Below are 24,972 nucleotides of genomic sequence, written 5' to 3' on the forward strand. Positions count from 1 at the left end.
GACGCGGAACCATTGCCTCTGTGTTGTGGGCGCCTAAGTTCACAATACAGTACCGTACAACCACCTCTGTTGTCAACCGCTCCCACCCCTTCCACATGTGGGGGGCGTGGCGTTGAGAGGGGGGAGTGGCTTCAGAAAGGGGCGTGACCTCTAGGCAAAGAGGCGTGGTCTTCGTGTCTGGGCCTCGGCGTGGAAGGGGAGTGAGGGCGTGGCCTGTGTACAGCGGCGAGGCGTGGCTTGCGTGGCGGGGGCGTGGTGATGTCAGAGCCCCGCCCTCCACGCGGAGCACGCGGCAACTCCAACAGCAACAAGTTGGGGGCTGCTGCTGCTGCTGCCGTGGAGGAATTCACGGTGGTGGTGCTGGGGCGGGTCCCCTTTTCTCTACCGAGACCCCTGAGCCACGCACCCCTTCGTCGCCGCTCCTCTTACCTCGAGTGCCACCCCGAGCGGCGGCGACCCCCGAGGGAGGAGCGGACACCCCTCACCCCGTCCCAATCACCCCTCACCCCGTCCCAATCACCCCGTGAATACGTCTCGAGACAGCGAGGGGGACGCTCGCCGCGCGCCCGTGGCTACCATGCTGCCTCTGCTGGCCGCCGTGGTGGTGGGGGGCGCCCTGCTGGTGCTCCTGCTGTCGGGGTACGCCCCGAGCCGCGTGTTGTCCGCCTGCACGGACACGCTGTACGAGACGCGGCAGCTGTTCCGCACGCTCCGGATGGCCGCGCGCCTCGCCGGCTACGCGCGGCGTCGGCCGACCTTCACCATCGTGCAGCGGCTGCTGCAGCAGGCGCGGGAGCGGCCGCGGCGGCCCTTCGTCGTCTGCGACGGCCACGCCACGCTCACGTACGAGGCCGCCGAGCGGGAGAGCCGCCGGCTCGCGTGGCTGTTGAAGCGGCGCGCCGGGCTCGTGGCGGGCAGCACCGTGGCGCTGCTGGTGGGGAACGAGCCGCTGTTCGTGCTCGCGTGGATGGCCCTGGCCCGGATCGGCTGCACCGCCGCCTTCCTCAACCACAACCTCCGCGCGCGCTCCCTGCTGCACTGCCTCTCGTGCAGCGGGGCCACCACGCTGCTCGCCGGGCACGGTGAGGGGCGAGGGGTGGAGGATGGAGTGGAGGGAGGGATGGAGTGGAGGGAGGGAGGATGGAGTGGAGGGAGGGAGGGAGGATGGAGTGGAGGGAGGGAGGATGGAGTGGAGGGAGGGAGGATGGAGTGGAGGGAGGGAGGGAGGATGGAGTGGAGGGAGGGAGGGAGGATGGAGTGGAGGGAGGGAGGGAGGATGGAGTGGACGGAGGGAGGGAGGATGGAGTGGAGGGAGGGATGATGGAGTGGGGCTCTGAGACCAGACCACAGGTGTCGTACTGTGTGGGGGGCGGTGGTGCAGCGGTGAACGCCGCTGCGCTACGAACCCGGCGACCCGAGTTCGATTCCCGCTCACGACCAACACCGGTGACGATTATCTGAACAGATTCTGAGCCTGCTCTAGGTCGAATTGGTGCGGTGTGTAATCAGCAGCAGTGGGGAGACAAAGGCGGCTGGGCGTGGTGTCCTTAGGGGCCATCCATGTAGTGTAGTAGTAAGTTGACAATCTATCAACTTGACCCCCCTCCCTGTGCTCACGCGGACTTCTTACACCCCCCCCCCCAGCTGCGTACGTACAGCTTGACGCACCCCCCCCCCCCCCCCCCCGAATCCTATAGAACGGCCGATATTTCATCCACGCAGAAACTATCCAGGATGAATAATATTAACGTGCTTAAGCAAACAGATAAGTCCACCGCCGGACTATCTAACTCATTTGAAGGCCAATGTAGACACATTATTGAGGCTCCACTCCCCCTCCCCCCCGTTTCCTATGCGCACATTGTCAGTAGAGCCCCCATACGCAAGTGAACGCGTTTGGGTTAACACCCCCTCCCCCCTCCATGCGTACGTACTAAATGGATGGCCCCTTTATTCTTGGTGCTTTCAGGGTCCCTGACCCTGCCCTTATAATCATAAAGGACCTTGATGATGATGGGCAAAGCTGCGTGTCGGGAGTCTGAGCCATTCTCTCTGTTTCTCTCTCTTGGGATGCGACGGCGATGTCCTCTGGTCCCTACACCATTGAACATCTTCTCTGACCACACAATTCGAGACGCTTGCCAAGGCTGCACCGGAGGAATTTCCATCTGGTACAGATACAAAGGGAGGCTGATTGATGTCCGGGTGCAGTAAAGGGATGGCTCTCTATTGGTCAACCACGTTGTGCATGCTGATGATCTGGTAATTACTGCTCACTCTGAGGAGTTGGAAAATATGGTAGTGCTATGGTTACTGCACTGCAAATTCGATTCCTGCTCTTGACCAAAACCAGTGACGATTATCTGAATCGGTCCTGGGCTTCCCCTTGGTCGACTCAGCCTCAAATGAGTACCTGGTGTTGTGTGTGGTAAACATCGCCACTAGGGAGACAAAAGCGGCCGGCCGTGGTGCTGGTCACCCACCCCCTCGTGTGCCGTGCGGGCCTTCATAGGAGCTCACTAACAGCACTGACCCCAACAGTCTGTTAACAGGCTTGACGGGGGTCTTTGTCCGCAAAGGTTGAGATGCCACTGACTGCCTCGCCCTGTCCCCCCCGCCCGCCCCGCACCACGGTACCAGCCACTGAGACAGGCTGGGGACCTGAAAGTTAAAACTTATAACGAAACGATGTAAAATGGGGAATTTTCCCCTATATGAAAAGTGGGAAATGGGGGATGGATATGAACTGTAAGAAGGTAAACATTGCCTGCGTGATCTAAAGCGGGTGCAATTTCACCCATAAGAAACAATAGATTAAGGTTGGGATAGGGACCATAACTTAGGGAAATGTTGTGCTTCATAGCTAGCAACCAAAAACACTTGTCCAATACCCTTGGTTCTTTCGGTAAAGTCACGTAGGTAAAGAAAATAATGAATAAAAATAAAATAAAACATAACAGATAAAAATGAATTAAATTAAATCACGACGTTTCGATTGCAACACAAGCAATCGTCATCAGGTGTGAACACCACAGCAAGAAAATTGATACTAAAGTGGGAGAGATGCCAGGAAGCTATATAAGTCAAAGAGGGGGGAGAACGGAGGTGGGGGGGGGGGTAGGGAGCGAGGGGAGGGCGCCTCGTGGACGCCAGGGACTGGGAACGCGAAACTGGGCGGGTGGGGGGGGAAGTTGGCGGGGCCAGAAGCGAGAGGCGGAGTGAGCGAGAGGCGGAGTGAGCGAGAGGCGGAGTGAGCGAGAGGCGGAGTGAGCGAGAGGCGGAGTGAGCGAGAGGCGGAGTGAGCGAGAGGCGGAGTGAGCGAGAGGCGGAGTGAGCGAGAGGCGGAGTGAGCGAGAGGCGGAGTGAGCGAGAGGCGGAGTGAGCGAGAGGCGGAGTGAGCGAGAGGCGGAGTGAGCGAGAGGCGGAGTGAGCGAGAGGCGGAGTGAGCGAGAGGCGGAGTGAGCGAGAGGCGGAGTGAGCGAGAGGCGGAGTGAGCGAGAGGCGGAGTGAGCGAGAGATGCACGGGGAGGGAAAAAGAGAGCGACGCAGCAGCTACGAACTGCTGCCAAAACCAATGAGGGCACCCAAAGTGAAATGCAGCGCTGCTAAACGCTGGGGATGCAATTAACTCGGTAAAATAGACTGGTATCCGATAAATAAGATGGGACAACTATGAACAATTTAATGTTTTCACCTGGTTAATAACATCTTTCCAATGATTGCTCAATTTGTATCCTCGGTTGAAGTTATGTCTATGTATATCTGGATGGCTTCATGAACAAACCTTTGATAGTAGCCAGATGGCTTGCAGAGCACTTTGGTCTCGGAGAAGACAATATCATGAGAGCCCGCAGCATTGTAGCAATGATCAGCCACGGCGGAAGAGATCGTCCTGCCGTGTTTCAAATCTGCCTTGTGCTCGCAAATACGGTCTGATACATGTCGTTCTGTTTCCCCAATGTAACAATCGCCATAGATGCAACTCAGTTTGTAGACTCCAGGGTATTGCATATCAGGAATTACATCCTTTACGGATGGGATTAGATCACGGATTTTCTGTACTGGATCTTGTGTTTGTTTAAGATTTTGAAAATCTTTTTGGTAACTCCTGCTATGTATGGTAACGTGATGGTTTTGATCGGAGTCTCATGGGGTTGTTTCTCCATAGTTGGAGAAATAGCTTTGCGGATAATACGGTCCGAATATCCATTCATCTTACAACACAATGTACACCTTTAGAATACATTTTGAGTTCAAGGACCTTTAAACAGCATATATACTTACCAAATACTTAATTGAGATGTTTTTTTATGATAATTTCCAAGCAGCCCTGTACACTTGAAAAGTTTTCCTACTTTTTTTTTATAGAAAACTTCTTTGTGACATTTTTAAACAATGTCTCAAACAGGAAACCATTTTTAGCGTAAAAAAGCACAGAATCTTAAGCAGCATTTTTACGACCTTACCTTGAGGAGTGGATGAGTTGTGCTTGATTGAAGAATTTGTTGGGAGAGGATTAGGCCGATTACAATGAACACAACGCGAGAGAACACGATGGGACTGAGAAGCAGCAGCAGCAGATAGTATGCTGGGAATAGGTGCTAAGATGGTGGTGCATGTGTGAAATACAAGTTACAATACGTTTTCTATACTAAGCTGAACTGACTCGAAAGCGATGTATGTGCAGGCACGTTTTACGTTGGGTTTCTCAAAAAGTCAGCGACGTGAGTGCGAAACGTGTATCGCGGCGACGTACATTGGGATCCCCTTTATAGTACTTCATGTACAGTATACCCATGAAAGGCCAAAACTAACCCCCTGCGATAGGTCGAAAGCACGAACGATAAACTCGCGATATTCAAGGGTCTCCTGTATTTGTGAAACTACATAAAAAGGGGAGACTTAAATCGGGGTATTACTATATCTTTTCATCAATTGTGTAACACTGTACATAAGCTACATGTTCTGTCTTTCCATACGAAGCTCCGGTTCTTCTCAGCCTACAGTTATGCCCTCCCTTCTTGCTCTATGCTTGCGAAATGTGGAGCCCTTTGAATTAACTTTGCCAGTTAAAAATATTCAGGCTGGTCTTCCGACTATCCATCCTGGGTTTAACCAGACTTGATTGCAGTGTGAGGAGTTCACATACCCTAGAAATATCTGGAAACAATCCCATGATTAGTGAGCTCCTCCAGCATGCAAAGCTGTGTTTGCTGGGTCATGTTACCTGTATTCCCAGCCACCACATGCTCAAGCAGCTTCTGTTTGGCCAGATGAAGGGGCTAAACTGCCACAGCACACGCTAGAGCACAGATGGGCTGATGTTACAGGAGGATGTGGAGCTGAGTAGACTTGCTAATGACTGGTACCAGCGGTGTCAAGATTGGTCTCTGTGGAGGAGGCTCGTAAAGGACTCTACTGGGCAGTTGGAGGCAGTCGCCCTCCAACAACAGCGCAGAGCAGAGGAGCGCTCACAACAATGAGCAGAGCGCCATGCGGCTAAAACACAGCAAGTTGGCACAGAGGGGAGCACAGGTGGTGCTTCTGCCAGTCATCTCGGTCAGTCAACCCATAACACCCGAGTCTTTCCTATGACCATCTGCCAGCAAGCCTTCGACACTTCAAGGAACAGCCTCGGAGTTCACCTAGCTTGGCACAAGTGCCGTGGTGACGTCACCTCCACTTAATGGAAAACGGTGGCTGTTGTATAATGGGTGAGTGCAGAGCTGGGCCAGGTACAGAATACCTGGTTCGGTCAGGGGGAGGGCCTCTGGGCTGGAGGGTGGAGACTGTGGGGGAGGGGCTGCCGATTTTAATCTGGATGGGATCATCCCCGATGACGTCACCGGATCCCTGGACAATTAGATAGAGTGGAATTAGGGGTGGAGGGAGCGAGGTGAGCGTGGGGTGAGGGAGAGCGGAAGGTGGAGTGAGGTGAGGGTGCAGAGAGAGGTGTCTACCTGTCCATCATTGCAAGGTCACCTGATTAATAGTAGTGGAGCAGTGACAGTAGTGATGCTGTGGTAGTGACCAGTGGACGTGCGGTGAGGTCAATGGCTGGGGAGGCACTGGCTCGTGTCAGAGCCAGATTTACACACTGAGGGGGGCGTGGCCTCACGGAGGGGGCGTGGTCTCACGGAGGGGGGCGTGTTAGACACGTCCCCCTCAGTGAGGCATTTATGATAGCTGCCTCCCCTGGTGCTTTTTCATTGCAGTTTCATGACGAGACCAGCGAACCTGAATATCTTTATACACATACGTTAAATAAGTAACCTCAGGCATGTCCAAAGTCCGGCCCGGGGGCCAATCACGGCCCGCGGTCAGAGTTCATACGGCCCGCAGCTTCGGTCTTATAATGTGTTATTTATGGCTCGCTAGCTCTGTCAGAATAAATAAATCATTAAACTTTAAAGATGTTATTCCTCTTTCCGCCACACGGTGGCAGCACCATTATAATGCTCTCTGCTCACACCAAGGCCTTTGGAACCAAACTGCAACTTTTCCAAAGACACTTGTCCCAAACAGAGCCCTGCACCGCGCACTTCTCAGCTTTGAAAGAGGTCATTGACAGTTTCCCACAAGACAACATCGGTGCGCAAATGAAGAGTTATGCAACAGCTATCGCATCTCTTTCTGTGGAATTTAACAAACGCTTTCGGGACTTTGCAGTTATTGAAAAGGACATGTTGCTTTTCTCTTCTCCCATCTCCGTGGACCCTGATGATGCTCCTCCACAGCTGCATCTGGAGCTCATTGAGCTGCAGTTTGACGATGAGTGCCGCGGGAAACACCAGCAGTGTTCTCTTGTTGACTTTTACCGGCAGCTGGACAAAAGCAGGTTTCCAGAAATGCGGTCATTCGCTAAGAAAATGCTGATGTTATTCGGCTCTACATATTTGTGTGAGCAAACATTCTCAGTCATGAACTTAAATAAGAAAAGATTTAGGTCAAGGATGAGTGACTCCAAATTGCGTGGCATTTTATGCATCTCAACCACTGCCCTCAAGCCTGACCTGGTCTCTTTACTGAAATCTAGATCTCAGTATCGCCCTTCTCATTAGTGTCAGCAAGTTATCTGTTCCTTGATCAATCTGAAATTGAGTGTTTTGAACGGTAACATCTGTCACTAATAACAGTGAAAAGCCTAAAGCACACTAATGCACTTGGACTTATGGCACTTGTTTTTATTAAACTCTTGAATAAGATTTGGTTATAACTGTTGATGTTATGTACCTGTAGATGTGACACAAACTCTTGCTTTCTGAAAGATCTTGTAAAAGACAAAATTCACTTGTTTTAACGTTTAATGATAACAGACCACGTTGCATTACTTATAACTCCTGTTTAAAATGTTCATGAGGCAAATTAATTTAACTAATGGAAATTTAAGGAATTCTATACAGTTTGTTCAATGTTACATGACTGAATGAAAGGCAGAATTGTGTATTTAGAGTTGTTCACGTCTGCCTGAGCGGCTTATATTTGGTTACATTGTCATTTGAAAAATAAAGGTAATTTTGACAATGATAATTGTTTTATAACGGTGTGTTTTCACGTAACTTTTGAGGTAAAAATGTCGGAAGGAACTATTGGCCCCCGGGCATCTTCACTTTATCAAATTTGGCCCTCTTTGCAAAAAGTTTGGACACCCCTGAGTTACCTGGAGTATGGAAAGCGAGGACATGAAATGAAGGGGTCTACAAACATTAAATTGGTGACAGACGCGCGCTTATTGCCCACGCTCCATCCAGTTACTGGACGGGGATGGTGCTTTTTCTGTAGGATTTTATTGTTTATGTATGCGATGTTTAGATTTGTGTACAATGAATTTTAGGTGTATCTTGTAATCTTCTTGTTTGTTGCGGTTGCACCCAAATCAAGAGCCGAATGGCTCGCAGGGTAAATCCTAATAAATGAAACTGAAATACTGAGGGGTTGCGCAATCAGAGGGGAGGCTGAGCTCGTCACAGCCTCACCTCTAGTCTCTTCCTGTATTTGTAGCGGAGCTCCGTAAATTTGGCGATTTTTACTATAAAAATTTTGGAATATTACAGAAATGACATAACACAGATCAGTGGGGAAATGTTAATATTTATTTTATTTGATTATTCTTTTTATTTATTTTTTGTAACAGCTATTTTCATTGGAGTATGTCAGGTGAGGCTCTGCCTCCCCTGACTGCACGTCCCTGGTAGTGATGTGATGATAGTGTAGTGGGCTCAAATGGAGACTCAGACGGACTCATGGAGGCAACACGTGTATTTCCATTAACACAATGCGAAGGGGTAACTGCCCCTTCACCAGATAGTACCTATGGTGGTGGACCACCGGGCTATCTACTCGATAACACTTCTAGCTCCAGCGGACCCGACCCCAGCTCGGGTCCGAGTCCCCGTGCTGTAGAACGTGGAACGTCGACGTGTCGTCTTAGGATGACAACAGCAGCAGGTGCCGCTCAGCGCTCCGGCTTATAACCTCTGTGGCGGGGGTCGCTCTGCCCCTCGCCACGTCCACCTTTCCCTGTAGGGGCTGGCACTGCACGCAGAGTGTGGTACCATCCCTCACTGTCATACAGTGCTCACCGAGCCCCACCTAGGGCTGGTACTGTATCCCCAGCGATGTCAATCCATCGCACGCCATGCCACTTCTGGCCCGGCTTCACACAGTGACATCCCACGATGTCACTACAATAGTACTGTGGTGGTGGTGGGGTGGTGGTTGTGAGCTATGTGGTGATGCGGCAGTGGTAATGTTGCGTTGTTGTGCGACGCGGTATTTGAGTAAATGTAGTGTGGTGGTGTGGCGGAGAGTAAATCTGTACGGTGTGGTGGTTGTGGTAGCAGTGTGGTTGTGGTAATAACGCTTTGATGTGGTGGCGGTGGTGTCATGGTAGTGATACTAGCGTGTGGCAGTGGTTGTGGTGGTGGTTGTAATACTAGCGTGGCGGTGGTGGCGATGGCACAGACATGGCGGAGCTGCTGGAGCAGGTCCTGCCGGACGCGCGCAGTAGCGGCGTCACCGCCTGGTTCCTCGGCTCCTCCTCCCCGCTGCCCGGGGTGGGGGCCCTGGAAGGACCTGACGACGCGATGAGGGGCCCGGACCCCAATGGGGAAGCCGACGGAGGGGACCCCCTGCCTCCACTGCCGGAGGACAGCTGTGAGGACGTGAAGATGGACTCCAGCTTCGTGTACATCTACACGTCTGGGACCACGGGTGCGTGGACATCCTCGTTCCGAACCCTAGGCCCGAGTCCTCGCCCCGAACTCTTGACTCGAATCCTCACCTTTGCTTCTAACTCAGAGACCTTTTTCGTTTACTCTGGCCATTTTGGTGACCCCCAGGTCAATCAGACAAATGAGACTCATCTTGGTCTCCTGATTTCTCACTGGTAAATTGAACCCTTTGCTCTTAATCTCTTACCCCAAACTACAACCCCAAAACCCCTAGTCCAAACTAGAACCCCGAGAGATAGCCTTTAAAGTCTAACCCCGAACGCGAACCCTAAACTCTAAGCCCCAACCCCTACTCCTGACGCCGCAAGATTCATCACCCCTAACCGCTACGTTCCACACCGTCAACTCTCTCCGCCCCCCGCCCTCTCAGGTCTCCCGAAGGCGGCGATTGTGAACCAATTACGGTTCTGGCGCGGCGCGATGCTGCTGGAGGCATGTGGTGTGACGGAGCACGACGTTGTGTACTCGCCTCTGCCGCTCTACCACAGCGCCGCGTCGCTCATCGGCATCGGAGGCTGCATCAACCTGGGTGTGTGCGGGAGGGGGGTGGTGGGGGTGGTTCACATGTGGTAAACGTGGTGGCTAGGGTGGGTGGTGGTAAGGGATGGGTGGCGGTGATTAAGGTGGGTGGTGGTGGTAAGGAATGGGTGGTGGTGGTTAGGGTGGGTGGTGGTGCTAAAAGCCACGTGTGTCGTCTGTACGGGCCACGTGTCACACGTCTGCGCATGCATGTGTGCTTATGTAGCACGTGTGTGTGTACGTGTGGTTTGTCAGCGGAGGTCTCACTCCGAATCAGTCGAGCGGCAATATCTTTTTATCGGTTGCGTAACTATGTATGGAAGCTGCCTGGTCTGTCGCTCCGCACGAAGCTTCAGGTCTTCTCGGCCACAGTCATTCCCTCTCTTCTCTACGCTTGCGAAACGTGGACCCCCCTAATGGAGCATCTTTGCCGGTTAGAAACATTTAGGCTGGTCTGCTTACGATACATCCTGGGTTTAACCAAGCTGGATTGTGTGAGGAGCTCACAAATCCTTGAAAGATCTGGGCAAAGTCTCATCGGTGAGCTCCTCCGGCAGGCAAGGCTGCGTTGGCTGGATCATGTAGCCTGCATGCCCAGCCACCGCATGCCTAAACAGCTTTTGTTTGGCCGGATCGAGGGGGCTAAACAGGCGCAGCATGGGCTAGAGAAGAGATGGAGTGATGTGGTACAGGAGGACGTGGAGCTGAGTGGACTTTCCGATGACTGGTACCAGCGGTGTCAAGATCGGCCTCAGTGGAGGAGGCTCATGAAGGACGCTACTGGGCAGTTGGAGGCAGTCGCCCTCCAACAACAACGGAGGGCGGAAGAGCGACGCTCACAACAACGAGCGGAGCGCCGGGTGGCTAAAGCGCAGCAAGTAGGCACAGTAGGGGGCACAGGTGGTAATTCAGCCACTCATCTCAGTCATCTCAGTCAGTCGACCCGTGGCACCTGGGTCTGCCCCGTGACCTCCTGCCAGCGGGCGTTCGACACTTCACGTGGCCTCAAGATGCACATGGCCTGGCACAAGCGTCATGGTGACGTCACCGCCACTTACTGGCGAATGTCGGTTGTTGTTGTACGCGTGTTCTTGTACACGTGTGTACGTGGCAGGCGCCACGCTGGTGCTGCGGAAGAAGTTCTCTGCAAGCCACTTCTGGAGCGACTGCCGCAAGCATGATGTCACCGTGGTGCAGTATATTGGGGAGTTGCTGCGCTACCTCTGTAACCAGCCCAAGGTGCGTGTGTGCGTGCGCACGTGTGTGCAGGTGTTAGGAGCGGTGACGCAGCAGTTATCGCTGCACTCCGCTATGAACCCGGGTAATAACTGGTGAATGTTTTAATTGATCTTGGGTCTCCCCTAGGTTTACTCGGCCTCAAATTAGTACCTGGTGTGGTGTGTAGACGCCATGCAGCCAGCCTATGGTGCACAGTGCACACGTGTGTTTATGCGTAGGCAGAATTGTGTAAATGTGTGTAGAGATGGGCACTATCTAAATGACATGTAATTTAAACATGTGTAGTGACATTGAATTGGTCACTATGGAGCAGAGCGCTGGTTGCTGGCAGAGAAGGGGATCTGCAGTTGCAGCAGCCCTGTCTGTCAGCAGGTCACGTGATAAGCCAGAGAGAGGGATGTAGGGGAAAGGTTACAGAGGGCGCACGTGAGGGAAGCCCGGGAACCCGCGAGTAGCTTCTAGAAAGGGGGTGTGGCTGGGACGGAGCGAGGCCACGCTGGGAGGATAAAAGGGGACCCCGAGCAAGAGCTCGGGGCTGTCGCCTGGAGTGGGATCCCCTCATCGTGCTGCTGGAGTCTTCGCCGCCGCTTCACCTGCTCGGCGTCGTCAGTCAGGCAGTCTGCCAGCTGTTGATCGTTTGTGTGGACTGTGAAGGCTGTTAATAAATAGAGTGCCTCCTACGCTTAGTGTCACTACACATGTAATTGAATCACATTTGTAATTGGTAATTTGTGCCTACGTTGCATCACTCCAGTAATGCTACCATGTTTTGGTCATCTCTGCCTGATGCGTGTACACAAGACATGCGTGTACAAGTGGCAAATTGCTGACACGCGCACACAGAGGCAGCCGTGTGGTGTGCGTGTGGGGTGTGTGATATGTCAGGTGTGTGTGTGCAGTGTGTGATATGTTGGGTGTATGTTAGGTGTGTGTGTCAGGTGTATGAGTGTATGTGGGGTGTGTCGGGTGTGTGGGTGTATGTTTCGTGTGTGCGTGGGGTTTGTGGGGTGTGTGTGCGTGGGGTGTGTTAGGTGTGTGTCGTGTGTGGGGTTTGTTAGGTGTGTTGTGTGCTAAGTGTGTTTCGTGTGTGTGTGGGTTTGTCGGGTGTGTGTGGGGTGTGTGTGTGGGGCATGGTGTGTGTGTGGTGTGTGTCTGGTGTGTGTGTGGGGCGTGGGGTGTGTGTGGTGTGTGTGTGGCGTGGTGTGTGTGTGGTGTGTGTGTGGGGCGTGGGGTGTGTGTGGGGTGTGTGTGTGTGGGGCGTGTCGGGTGTGTGTGTGTGGGGTGTGTGTGTGGGGTGTGTGTGGATTGTGTGTGTGTGTGTGGGGTGTGTGTGGGGCGTGTCGGGTGTGTGTGTGGGGCGTGTGGGGTGTGTGTGTGTGGGGTGTGTATGTGTGTGTGTGGGGTGTGTGTGTGTGGGGTGTGTGTGTGTGTGGGGTGTGTGTGTGTGTGTGAGGCGTGTCTGGTGTGTGTGTGGGGCGTGTCGGATGTGTGTGTGTGGGGCGTGTCGGATGTGTGTGTGTGGGGCTTGTCGGGGTGTGTGTGGGGGGTGTGTGTGTGTGGGGTGTGTGTGTGTGGGGCGTGTCGGGTGGGTGTGTGGGGTGTGTGTGTGGGTGTGTGTGTGTGTGGGGTGTGTGGGTGTGTGTGTGTGTGGGGCGTGTCGGGTGTGTGTGTGTGGGGCGTGTCGGGTGTGTGTGGGGGGTGTGTGTGTGGGGTGTGTGTGGGGTGTGTGTGTGTGGGGTGTGTGTTTGGGGCATGTCGGGTGTGTGGGGCGTGTCGGGTGTGTGTGTGTGTGGGGTGTGTGTGTGGGGCGTGTCGGGTGTGTGTGTGTGGGGCGTGTGTGTGGGGCGTGTCGGGTGTGTGTGTGGGGGGTGTGTGTGTGTGTGTGCGGCGTGTCGGGTGTGTGTATGTGGGGCGTGTGGGGTGTGTGTGTGTGGGGCGTGTCGGGTGTGTGTGTGGGGTGTGTGTGTGTGTGGGGGGTGTGTGTGGGGTGTGTGTGTGTCGGGTGTGTGTGTGGGGTGTGTGTGTGTCGGGTGTGTGTGTGTGTGTGTGTGGGGCGTGTCGGGTGTGTGTGTGTGTGGGGCGTGTCGGGTGTGTGTGTGTGTGTGTGGGGCGTGTCGGGTGTGTGTGTGTGTGGGGCGTGTCGGGTGTGTGTGTGTGTGGGGCGTGTCGGGTGTGTGTGGGGCGTGTCGGGTGTGTGTGTGTGTGGGGCGTGTCGGGTGTTTGTGTGTGGGGCGTGTCGGGTGTTTGTGTGTGGGGCGTGTGGGGTGTGTGTGTGGCGTGTGGGGTGTGTGTGTGTGTGGGGTGTGGGGGTGTGTGTGTGTGGGCGTGTGGGGTGTGTGTGTGTGTGGGCGTGTGGGGGGTGTGTGGGGGGCGTGTGGGGTGTGTGTGGAATGTTTGTGTGTGGGGTGTGTGGGGTGTGTGTGTGTGGGGGGCGTGTCGGGTGTGTGTGGGGGACGTGTGGGGTGTGTGTGTGGGGGGGGGGGGGCGTGTCGGGTGTGTGTGTGGGGGGCGTGTCGGGTGTGTGTGGGGGACGTGTGGGGTGTGTGTGTGTGGGACGTGTGGGGTGTGTGTGTGTGTGGGGGGGGCGTGTCGGGTGCGTGTATGTGGGGCGTGTGGGGTGTGTCGGGTGTGTGGGGAGCAGCTGATAACGCGGGGGGGGGGGGTGGCAGGGACATGCGGACTTTAGTCTCGAACACAGTGCTTGTGCGTGTGTGCTTGTGCATGTTTGTACCTATGTGCATAGCTATGTGCGTGCATGTGTCCCTGTAGGAAACGGTAGTGTTGTGGTTAGCACACTGTGCTATGAACCCGGGGTCCAGAGCGTGATTCGCGCTCATGGCCAACACTATTATCTGAACTGGTTCTTTGTCTTCTCTAGGTCGACTCAGCCTCAAATGAGTACCCGGTGCGGTGTGTAAACATCGCCACAGGGGAGACAAAGGCGGTCGGGCGTGGTTTTGGCCACCCACCCCTCGTTTGCCGTGCCTCTTTTTATAGGTGCTCCCCAACAGCACTTGCCCCAACAGTCTGGTGAAGGCTATACAGGGATCTTTGTAGCTGTGCGTGCGTGTGTGTATGTAACTGTGTGCGACGCTCACAACAAAGAGCAGAGCGCTGGGTGGATAAAATACAGCGAGTTGGCACAGTAGGGGTGCCACAGGTGGTGTGTCTGCCAGTCATGTCAGTCAACCCATGGCACCTTGATCTGTCCAGTGACTTCCTGCCAGCGAGCCTTCCACACTTCACATGACCTGAAACTGCACCTAGCCTGGCACAAACGCTGTTGTGATGTCACCGCTACTTGGTCATGAATGGCGGCTGTTGTTGTGGTGGTGATGTGTGGTGTGCATTGTGTCTAGGCCGGGCAGTCGGGTGGTGTGGCAGTGTGGTTGTGACCGAGCAGCAAGATGGTGTGGCCGGGCGGTGTGGGCGAACCGTGTAGCCAGGTGGGGTGGCCGTGGAGGGCGGGAGGTGGTGTGGCTCTATGTAAACTCTTGTTTCGATGGATGCTGATGCTCGGCAAGGTGCCAAACCCCCCCTCTACCCGTCTTCCCACCCCCAAATGCCCGCACAGAGGTCGACTGTTAGACAAGCCCAGACAAAGATCCCCCGTATAGCCTTAGCAATGGTGAATATCACCTCCGATTAGAACGGTTGGCTACGTACGGTGGGAAAGACGTTCAACATACATACATACATGTAGGGGAAAGTGCTGTTAGCGTGTAGCACCTATGAAGGCCGGCATAGCACACGAGAGGGTGGGTGGCCAACACCGCGCCCGGCCGCCTTTGTCTCCAAAGTCGAAATGTTTGCACACGACCCCAGGTACACATTTGAGGCTTAGTCGACCTAGGGCAGGCCCAGGACTGTTTCAGACAATCATCACTGGTGGTCGCCGTGTTTGTAGCGCAGCACGCTAACCGCTACACGACCGCTCTCCCGTGGTTACACAATTCCAGACACGCTCATAAACAGACAAAGATAAAGATCCCCTGCATATCTTAAACAGACTGTTGGGGCAACGACTGTTGGCGAGCACTTACACACACACACCTGCTGTACTTTGTACTTGTCTACGCGGGAGAGCCACACTGAGTCACAGGCCTCTTTTTGAGGAGGGACCTGCTGCATTGGGCTTTTATTTTAAGATGTTTTCAGCCAATGAATGAAGAGTGTTTAAAACAAACACGAGTCCAAACACCACGACGAGCAAAATCAGAATCTTTCTTATCCTCAAAGATATCCATGAGCTATTGCGCTCTTTTTCAAACATGCATACATACGAATACAATAGCTGCTGCTCACTACCCGGTGGTGTTTATCTCACCAGGGCCCATGTGCCAGGCTAGGTACACTTTTCAGAAATTTCAAGGGTGTCACAGGCTCCCTGGCAGGAAGTCATAGGACAGGCCCCAGAGCTGTGGGTTAAATGGCACCGGGTGGTGGTGGTGGTACGCTCACCGCATGTTGCGCCGTCCTGGTCATTGCCCCGGTGGTGCCGTATTGACCGTAACAATGCCACACAGTGGACGTCATTCGCGAGAGTTGGCCATTGTGTGCCAGCGTCACGGTCAAAATTATGTGTAAATTACACTGCACATGACGCACACAGCAGGAGTATCATCATCGCCCCCTACTGCGAAATCTCGGCAGAACCCTCCTGAAAGAGAGTCCTGAGACTCGATGAGGCTTTACTGAGCAAACGAGTGGAGCGATGGTAATAGACTGAGGTGAGTGGCAGATGCAACTCTGACTCGTGGGGAGCGTGAGGTGTAGGTAGGATGATGCGATAAATCGCACAGGCAGGTGCTGTTCCGTGGGGCTGATTGTGGCACATTCCAGGTTCAGCAGCAGAGTCTCCAACGCCTTCTCATAGTGAGCAGAAATTACTACATCAGCATAACAGGGTTGATCAGCCATGCCTAGACATTACATAAACACACACACACACTTATTTAATCAAACTGTGCATGCACACAAAGATAAATATACCCCGTATTTCCCTAACAGACTTGGGGCAAGTGCTGTTAGCGAGCACCTATGAATGCCGGCAGTGGTGATGATTTTTACACGCCACACAAGGTGCTCATTTGAGGCTGCGTCGACCGAGCGTAGGCCAAGGATGGGTTCAGATAATCGTCACTGGTGTTGGCTGTGAGCGGGAATCGCAGTGTGCTAACCACTACACTACCGCTCCCCAGACACGCACACACTTATACATACACACTTATACGTAAACACGTAGAGTTCACACCCCCATGCACCCACCCTCTCCCGTACCCTCTCTTCACACCTCATCATCTTTCATCTTGCGTGAGCCATAACCCAGATCTTGTGACTTTGTCATGTCCTGCAACCCCAGTGTTGTGACCTATGATTCCAATCTGTTGGTCTATCGTATGAGTGTTGTTAAGCATCACGCCGTGCCCTTGACCCCATTCACTCATGTGACCTCGTGACCTGCCTCGTGGGACCCCTGTAACTTCCTCGTGACTTCCCTATCGCTCACTCCATGACCCTTCTCCGGCCATAACTGCCCCTCTCCCCCCCCCCCCCTGCCTTAACCCCCCCCCCCGCCCCAGCGCCCCGGCGAGTCTGAGCACGGTGTGCGCATGGCCGTGGGGAACGGGCTGCGCCAGGACGTGTGGCAGGACTTCTTGGATCGCTTTGGTCCGATCCGTGTGTGCGAGTTCTACGCGGCCACCGAGGGCAACATCGGCCTCCTTAACCACCGCGGCAAACCGGGGGCCATTGGCTACATCGGCTTGCTGTCCAAGGTGTGCGTGGCGGGCAGGGAGTCGTGCGTGGGGTGGTGGTGGGGGGCCATGGGCGGTGGTGGGGGGAGGTTGCGGGAGACGCGCACGCGGACTTGTGGCGACAGGCGGGGATATGCAGAGTGATGTGGAGACGTGCGGGAAGACACTGAGTGCCTTGGGGAGATGTGGGGACATGCGGGGAGGTTTGGGGACTCACGGAGGCACGTGGGAAGTTGTGGGGAGAGATAGGGAGATGCAGAGAGACACGGGGAGGTGTGGGAGACTTGGGGAGACTCTGGGAGACAAGGAGACGAGTGGAAACGCAGAGAAAGACTTGCACCATTGGCCCCATCGGATGATGCGTAGAGGGATACGCAGGAGCCTTTGTGGGTGTGGAAACACGGGAGGGGGACAACATGGGTGACACTGGGATACAGGGATTCACGTGCATCTGCAGGATCTGGAATGTGCAGCGTTGTTATGCTTGTAGTTGTTGTTGCAATATGGCTCAGTGTCGTGGTTGTGCTATGGTTGTAGATCATGTTCCCATTGGCGGTGTTGCGTTACGACATGGAGAAGGAGGAGCCGTGGCGGGGCCCGGAGGGGTGGTGCGAGCGGGTGCGGCCCGGTAACCACTGCAACCACAACCATCACCGCAACCACCACAAGAACAATAACAACCACAACCGGCCTCGACGCTGGCAATGACCACACTGGTGACGGCGATGACGTTGATGACTAGCGCGATATTCACAATGGTCCGCTTTGGTGCTGCCGTGGTCCCCAGGCGAGGTGGGCCTGCTGGTGGGATACGTGACGCCGCGATCGCCGTTCTCGGGCTACGCGGGGAACCGTTCGCAATCCGAGCGGAAGCTCCTGCACGGAGTGTTCCGCCGTGGTGACGTCTACTTCAACACGGGTGACCTGATCCGCGTGGAGCACGACGGATACGTCTACTTCAGCGACCGCACGGGAGATACGTTCAGGTGGGTATATGCACGAGTACACACACACGGATACGGGGACACGTGACTACGTAGGTACACACACACATGGGTAGTGGGACACGTGGGTACACACACGTGTCCGGGGGTATGTGAGTACACGCACACACGGGTACGGGGACACGTGATTACATGAGTACACACACGTGATAGGGCGGTGATGTGTGTGTACATGCGTGTTTGCATGCATATGATTGTGGGGAGCGATGGCGCACCGGTTAGTGCGCTGCACTACAAACCCTGCGACCCGAGTTCAATTCCCGCTCACGACCAATACCAGTGACGATTGTCTGAACTGGTCCTGGGCCTCTCCTAAGTCGACTTTAGCCTTAAATGTGTACCTGGTGCAGTGTGTATAAAACATCAGCACTGGGGAGACAAATACGGCTGACCGCACCATCCCCTAGTGTGTTGTCCAAGCCTTTATTGGTGCTACTCGCTCACAGAACTTGCCCCAATAGTATGTTAAAGGCTACACGGGGGACCTTTGTCTGTGTGTGTAGGTGGAAGGGAGAGAATGTGGCGACGCTTGAGGTCGCCGACGTGCTCAGCCTGACAGAGCAAGTCGCCGAGGTCAACGTGTACGGGGTCACCGTGCCAGGTGCGGTGGTGACGGTGCCGGATGGGTCATGGTGCTGGCTGCTCGATGATCATGGTGCTGGCTGCGTGATGGTGCTGGCTGCTTGATGGTGCTGCCTGCGTGATGGTGATGGTGCCGGTGCTAGGAACACGGGCGCAATGGTATTTGCTCTTGCTCCTGGTCGTCGATCGTTGATTGCCGAAGGGGCCACGGTGACCCAGAGCGCATGCTCCCCAGGTCGCGGTGTGCGCACGGCACTGCATGTTGTGTGGTGAAAGCGGTGGTTGAGTGGTTGAGCTTGAGTGCGGTTGATTACCATGCAGTTGTACTATGGTTGATGTGCATTGTTTGTGCTCTGGTTGACGCGCGTGGTGGTTGTGCCATGGTTGACGCGCGTGGTGGTTGTGCCATGGTTGACGCGCGTGGTGGTTGTGCCGTGGTTGACGCGCGTGGTGGTTGTGCCGTGGTTGACGCTCTCGTGCTGGTTGTGCCGTGGCTGTGATGGCTGCGTCCAGGCCATGAGGGCCGCGTGGGGATGGCGGCACTGGTCTTGCGCGATGGCCGCTCCTCGCTGGACGGGGCGGCGCTCGCTCGCCACGTGGTGCTCCACCTCCCCACCTATGCTCGTCCTCGCTTCCTGCGCATCCAGGTGAGTACCACCCCCCCCCCCCCATAACGCAACACCCCCTTTTAGGAAAAACAAGGGCCCGGTGAAACCCTCTTCCCCTGACCTCTGACCCCTAATGGCCCCTTGCCCAACCTGTTCTCTGATCCCACATGACCCCTGACCTCTCACTTCTGATACTTTGTGTCCTCCAGTGATGGATCCAAGAAAAGGGGGCGAATGCCCCCCATCTTGAGACCCCGATGAGTGGATATTTATTGCTGTTGTTATAGTGCCTTGCCAATTGCCAAAATTCTGAAGGACTCTGTGTGTAAGAGAAACGAGGAGTGACGTTCTTGCATTGTATTGCCAGAGAGACAACAGGCAGTGTTGCTTAATTCATATCGAGGCCCTATTTAACGAGGTTCACACTTTGTGACCACCCCTCTTTCCCACACCCTTAAAGTTTTCAGATTTGCCTCAGCTGCCCTCTGACCCCCACCTTCTTATGGAACCACTCCTGCCCCCTCCTTCCCACCCCCTCCCCTCCTGGCAGGAGGAGCTGGAGATGACGGGCACGATGAAGCAGCGCAAGGTGCGGCTGGTGTCTGAGGGGTTCGACCCCGGGTCGATGCACGACCCCCTCTACGTGCTGGACGATGCGGAGGGGGCGTATGTGCCGCTCACCTCCTCGCTGTACCACAAACTCGTCACAGGCGCCGTCAAGTTGTGACGCACGTGCCAGCACACACACACGCAGACAGACTAAACACACGCAGACACAAAGACAAAGGTCTCCCGGGGCAAGTGCTGTTATCGAGCACCTATGAAAGCGAGTTATGGCACACGGGTAACCTGGAACACGCCCGGTAACCTATCATTTATACACCCCACCAGGTACTGTACTCGTTGAATGCTGAGCCGGCCTTGGGGCGGCCCAAGACTAGTTCGGATATTCACTACTGTTATTGGAAATTAACTCCGGTCACCAGGGTTGTTGCGCAGAATACTAACCACCACACTTCTACTCCTATTTTCACTACGTAAGGCAAACGCACACACAGACACGTACGCGCTGATACGGACACACGTGCACACTCACACAATCGAACTAGCACTCACTCGCTCATGTTCGTGCAGTCACACACACAGAGATGGCCACTCTTTGCACACGTAGGCAATTGGGACCAAGTGCTGCTTGCGAGCACCAATTTAGGCCCGCGTCGGTAATTCCACCCAGCAGGTGCCACCAAGCGTGGCTGTTGTCCGTCGCACTGGGTTGAGACCTCCGTTGGTGAGCTACGTTGATGACCTGAACGTATTTAACGCTTTTGCAGTGAGCTGGATGTGAATGGCACTGGCTTTGAGGGGCTGTGTACAAGCCAGTTTGGCGTGACGAATGGGGTTCCGATTGGACGCGGTTTGTGATGAGTCGGTTTTGTATGCTAGCTCGGGTGAGCCGGCTTAATTCGTTGTCACGAATTAGTTGAGTTCTTAGGGACGACTTTGGTTCATAGTGACCAGGGCGCTAGGTTTATAGTCCCTGTGGTTTACGAGCCAGCCTCGTAATGAGTCCAGTTTCTCATTAGTCTGGATTACAGCAGTGGCACTGCTGCCACAGCACTACGGAGCGAGTTTCTTGAATTCCCCCCCCACTACCCCTGTCCGCCCAGCAGCAGCGTAAATGAGTTCATCACAGCTAAGTCGATCGACAGGTAGCTTGTAGTGGGTTGAAGTGTGGGTACTCTTATCTCTTTCAAGACGTGTGGTCAGCGTGCAAGAGAAGGCCAAATATCCTCCCATGGGGTTCTCTTTGAGAGTCCCCTCTGTTGGAGGAGGCCCCTTCTGCCAATAGTGGCATGAGCGAGAAGTTGCAGGGCTGCACCTGTTATAATGAAGCAGGGCTATAATTGATGAGGATTATAGACCAGCGTTATAGTTTGTGGTTCATAGGCCTGGTGTGTCAAGAGCCAGGCTTACAGGAGGTGGGGTAGTTTATAATGAGCCGGGGTTAAGACCCACTTGAGTTTCTCTGCCCATGGAACAGCAGTATAGCCATCGTGATGCCACGCCACGGTGATCAGGCAGGGCCTCCTGTCTCCTCCACCGGAGTGTGGGTCATGGAGACAGACAATACGACAGGACTAGTCACCACGAGTAGTAGTTCTACACACGAGCAGTAATTACACACACGAGTAGTAGTTCTACACACGAGCAGTAATTACACACACGAGCAGTAATTACACACACGAGTAGTAGTTCTACACACGAGCAGTAATTACACACACGAGCAGTAATTACACACACGAGTAGTAGTTCTACACACGAGCAGTAATTACACACACGAGCAGTAATTACACACACGAGCAGTAATTACACACACGAGCAGTAATTACACACACGAGCAGTAATTACACACACGAGCAGTAATTACACACACGAGTAGTAGTTCTACACACGAGCAGTAATTACACACACGAGCAGTAATTACACACACGAGTAGTAGTTCTACACACGAGCAGTAATTACACAGACGAGCAGTAATTACACACACGAGCAGTAATTACACACACGAGCAGTAATTACACACACGAGTAGTAATTACACACACGAGTAGTAATTACACACACGAGCAGTAATTACACACACGAGTAGTAATTACACACACGAGTAGTAATTACACACACGAGCAGTAGTTCTACACACGAGCAGTAATTACACACACGAGCAGTAGTTCTACACACGAGCAGTAATTACACACACGAGCAGTAATTACACACACGAGCAGTAGTTCTACACACGAGTAGTAATTACACACACGAGCAGTAATTACACACACGAGCAGTAGTTCTACACACGAGTAGTAATTACACACACGAGTAGTAGTTACACACACGAGCAGTAGTTCTACACACGAGTAGTAATTACACACACGAGCAGTAATTACACACACGAGTAGTAGTTCTACACACGAGCAGTGATTACACACACGAGCAGTAATTACACACACGAGCAGTAATTCTACACACGAGTAGTAATTACACACACGAGCAGTAATTACACACACGAGCAGTAATTCTACACACGAGTAGTAATTACACACACGAGCAGTAATTCTACACACGAGCAGTAATTACACACACGAGTAGTAGTTCTACACACGAGCAGTAATTACACACACGAGCAGTAATTACACACACGAGCAGTAATTCTACACACGAGTAGTAATTACACACACGAGCAGTAAATCTACACACGAGCAGTAATTCTACACACGAGCAGTAATTACACACGAGTAGTAGTTCTACACACGAGCAGTAATTCTACACACGAGCAGTAATTACACACACGAGCAGTAATTACACACACGAGCAGTAATTCTACACACGAGTAGTAATTACACACACGAGCAGTAAATCTACACACGAGCAGTAATTACACACACGAGTAGTAGTTACACACACGAGCAGTAATTCTACACACGAGCAGTAATTACACACACGAGTAGTAGTTACACACACGAGCAGTAATTACACACACGAGTAGTAGTTACACACACGAGTAGTAGTTCTACACACGAGCAGTAATTACACACACGAGCAGTAATTACACACACGAGCAGTAATTACACACACGAGTAGTAGTTACACACACGAGCAGTAATTACACACACGAGTAGTAGTTACACACACGAGCAGTAGTTCTACACACGAGTAGTAATTACACACACGAGCAGTAATTACACACACGAGTAGTAGTTCTACACACGAGCAGTAATTACACACACGAGCAGTAATTACACACACGAGCAGTAATTACACACACGAGTAGTAGTTACACACACGAGCAGTAATTACACACACGAGTAGTAGTTACACACACGAGCAGTAGTTCTACACACGAGTAGTAATTACACACACGAGCAGTAATTACACACACGAGTAGTAGTTCTACACACGAGCAGTAATTACACACACGAGTAGTAGTTCTACACACGAGCAGTAATTACACACACGAGTAGTAGTTCTACACACGAGTAGTAGTTACACACACGAGCAGTAATTACACACACGAGCAGTAATTACACACACGAGCAGTAATTACACACACGAGCAGTAATTACACACACGAGTAGTAATTACACACACGAGTAGTAGTTCTACACACGAGTAGTAGTTACACACACGAGCAGTAATTACACACACGAGTAGTAGTTACACACACGAGCAGTAATTACACACACGAGCAGTAATTACACACACGAGTAGTAGTTCTACACACGAGTAGTAATTACACACACGAGCAGTAATTACACACACGAGCAGTAATTACACACACGAGCAGGAATTCTACACACGAGTAGTAGTTCTACACACGAGCAGTAATTACGCACAATAATCACTGTAAAACAACTGTAAAGGTAGCAGAAATAAGATGCCAATCGCTGCAATACGAACTGTGGATGCCAGTCATGGTACATGGCAAAGGTTCAACAATGATTTTTACCGATTATGTTCGGTATTCACATCGTTCATAGAGTGCAGGGCCACCACAGAAGCATAACCGTGTCTTACAGATCGGTAGCGTCTTCCAGGAGGGAGTGAGGTTGCTTTGTGACGCTGGCACGCAATGGCCTGCTCGCTTCAGGTGACGTCACAGGGCTCGGACTGCACGTGGTGTGTTTGGGTGAACACACTGGGCAGCATTAACGGGGGTGGCCTGCCAGGATCGGACCGAAAAACCTCTGCACCGACCGGCGAACGCACTGCCACTGGGCCTTGCATGTGTTGCCTGCGTCATTACTCTTATTCGTGTCCGACCTGCAGAATTCTCTGTCAGAGCCTCAGGTTTACAGAGAAAGCGTTGGGATTGTTTGTATCCGCTGTGAATGTTATGGGCGATGTGCAAGGAACAACTGCCGCTGCTGTTTTCACTTTTGTCAGATTAATTTTTTATGAAGACTAATTTTAACCGTTTTATAAACGTGCTATCATTCTGATTTTATGACGCTGCGAGAGACGGAGACTGCGTGAATAAATAACACAACGAGGCGAAGATGAGAGCAGAGTTGTATTCGTGGTTTGTTCACACGGATCATCAACCGGGCGCCGATTGTTCACCCGGGAAAGCTTCCCCGAGCCTCGAGGCTCTGTACCGCCCTCTCCTGCCAATTTATTTTTTACCAGGTAAGGCTCGGCTGTATCGCTCACAGAAACGACCTGGCCACAATTGATAGCCAAATGTAGTGTCTTATCATGGGGAAATGTATAGCAGTCATCTCCATATATATAAAAGGCAAAGTTGTGATTGTGTGTCTGTTCAAAATGTTTAGCGTTCTTCCCGACATGCAACAAACTTGAAAATTGCCATGTGGGTACTTTCCAGACTGTACACCATGCTAAAATTATAAAAATACACTAATTGTTTTTGGGAGGGAGGGGGGGGGAGCTCAATAATGCATATATTTTTTGCATGGCGCAAGTGAGCTGTGACGTCAAATATGTCACGTGACCCGCGCATGTGGAAGCATAACGCATTGTCTTGTCGTGATTAGCGTGCTGCGCTACGAACCCGGCGACCCGAGTTCGATTCCCACTCACGGCCATCACCGGTGACGATTAGTGGGTAACTCCCAGACTGTACACAATGCAAAAAGTATAAAAATAGACTTCTGTATTTGGGGGGGGGGGGGGCGCAATAATGGATATATTTGGCACGGCAAGTGAGCGGTGACGTCATCTGTGATGTCACCCGCATGCGGAAGTGTTACGCAATGTGCTTGTTGACGTCACGCATCCCCCAACGCTCCGCGTAGGCCGACTATCCCGCACAAATGCGCTGTCTCGATTTTCTAAGTCAACGCAACTATTTTCAGCTCGCTCTTAAGTATAAAGCAGACAATACATCTGTTGTGTGAAGCAGCAAAAACTCTCGAACGCTGATGTCATGAAACTTTCACAGCTTTTGCTGTCGGGAATTTCTAATAGCAATTTTTAGCTCTCACGTCATTCCCTTCCCGAGTTGTCTAAACCGTTTA

General features: G+C 52.9%; 1 protein-coding gene across 1 annotated transcript; it reads left to right on the forward strand.

Moving 5' to 3' along the window:
* The first annotated feature begins 265 nt into the window (after nucleotides 1-265).
* On the forward strand, nucleotides 266-23,995 carry LOC133343639 (long-chain fatty acid transport protein 2-like). The gene is made up of 10 exons (XM_061553340.1): nucleotides 266-1,082; nucleotides 8,965-9,213; nucleotides 9,604-9,762; nucleotides 10,867-10,991; nucleotides 16,574-16,768; nucleotides 17,285-17,375; nucleotides 17,535-17,733; nucleotides 18,255-18,352; nucleotides 18,847-18,980; nucleotides 19,492-23,995. The coding sequence occupies exons 1-10, from the start codon at nucleotides 578-580 to the stop codon at nucleotides 19,666-19,668; spliced, it is 1,932 nt and encodes a 643-aa protein (XP_061409324.1). The 5' UTR covers nucleotides 266-577; the 3' UTR covers nucleotides 19,669-23,995.
* Nucleotides 23,996-24,972: the final 977 nt, after the last annotated feature.

The sequence above is a fragment of the Lethenteron reissneri genome, chromosome 18, assembly GCF_015708825.2.
Source record: "Lethenteron reissneri isolate LAM-NWPU_2019-01 chromosome 18, ASM1570882v1, whole genome shotgun sequence".
NCBI classification, from domain to species: domain Eukaryota; kingdom Metazoa; phylum Chordata; class Hyperoartia; order Petromyzontiformes; family Petromyzontidae; genus Lethenteron; species Lethenteron reissneri.

Bases quoted from the DNA above. Each gene is read 5' to 3' on its own strand.
- LOC133343639 (XM_061553340.1), top strand. From the start codon at position 578: ATGCTGCCTCTGCTGGCCGCCGTGGTGGTGGGGGGCGCCCTGCTGGTG. The intron at 17,734-18,254 runs GTGGGTATATGC...CTGTGTGTGTAG, and splicing joins CGCACGGGAGATACGTTCAG to GTGGAAGGGAGAGAATGTGG. The intron at 18,981-19,491 runs GTGAGTACCACC...CCCTCCTGGCAG, and splicing joins CTCGCTTCCTGCGCATCCAG to GAGGAGCTGGAGATGACGGG.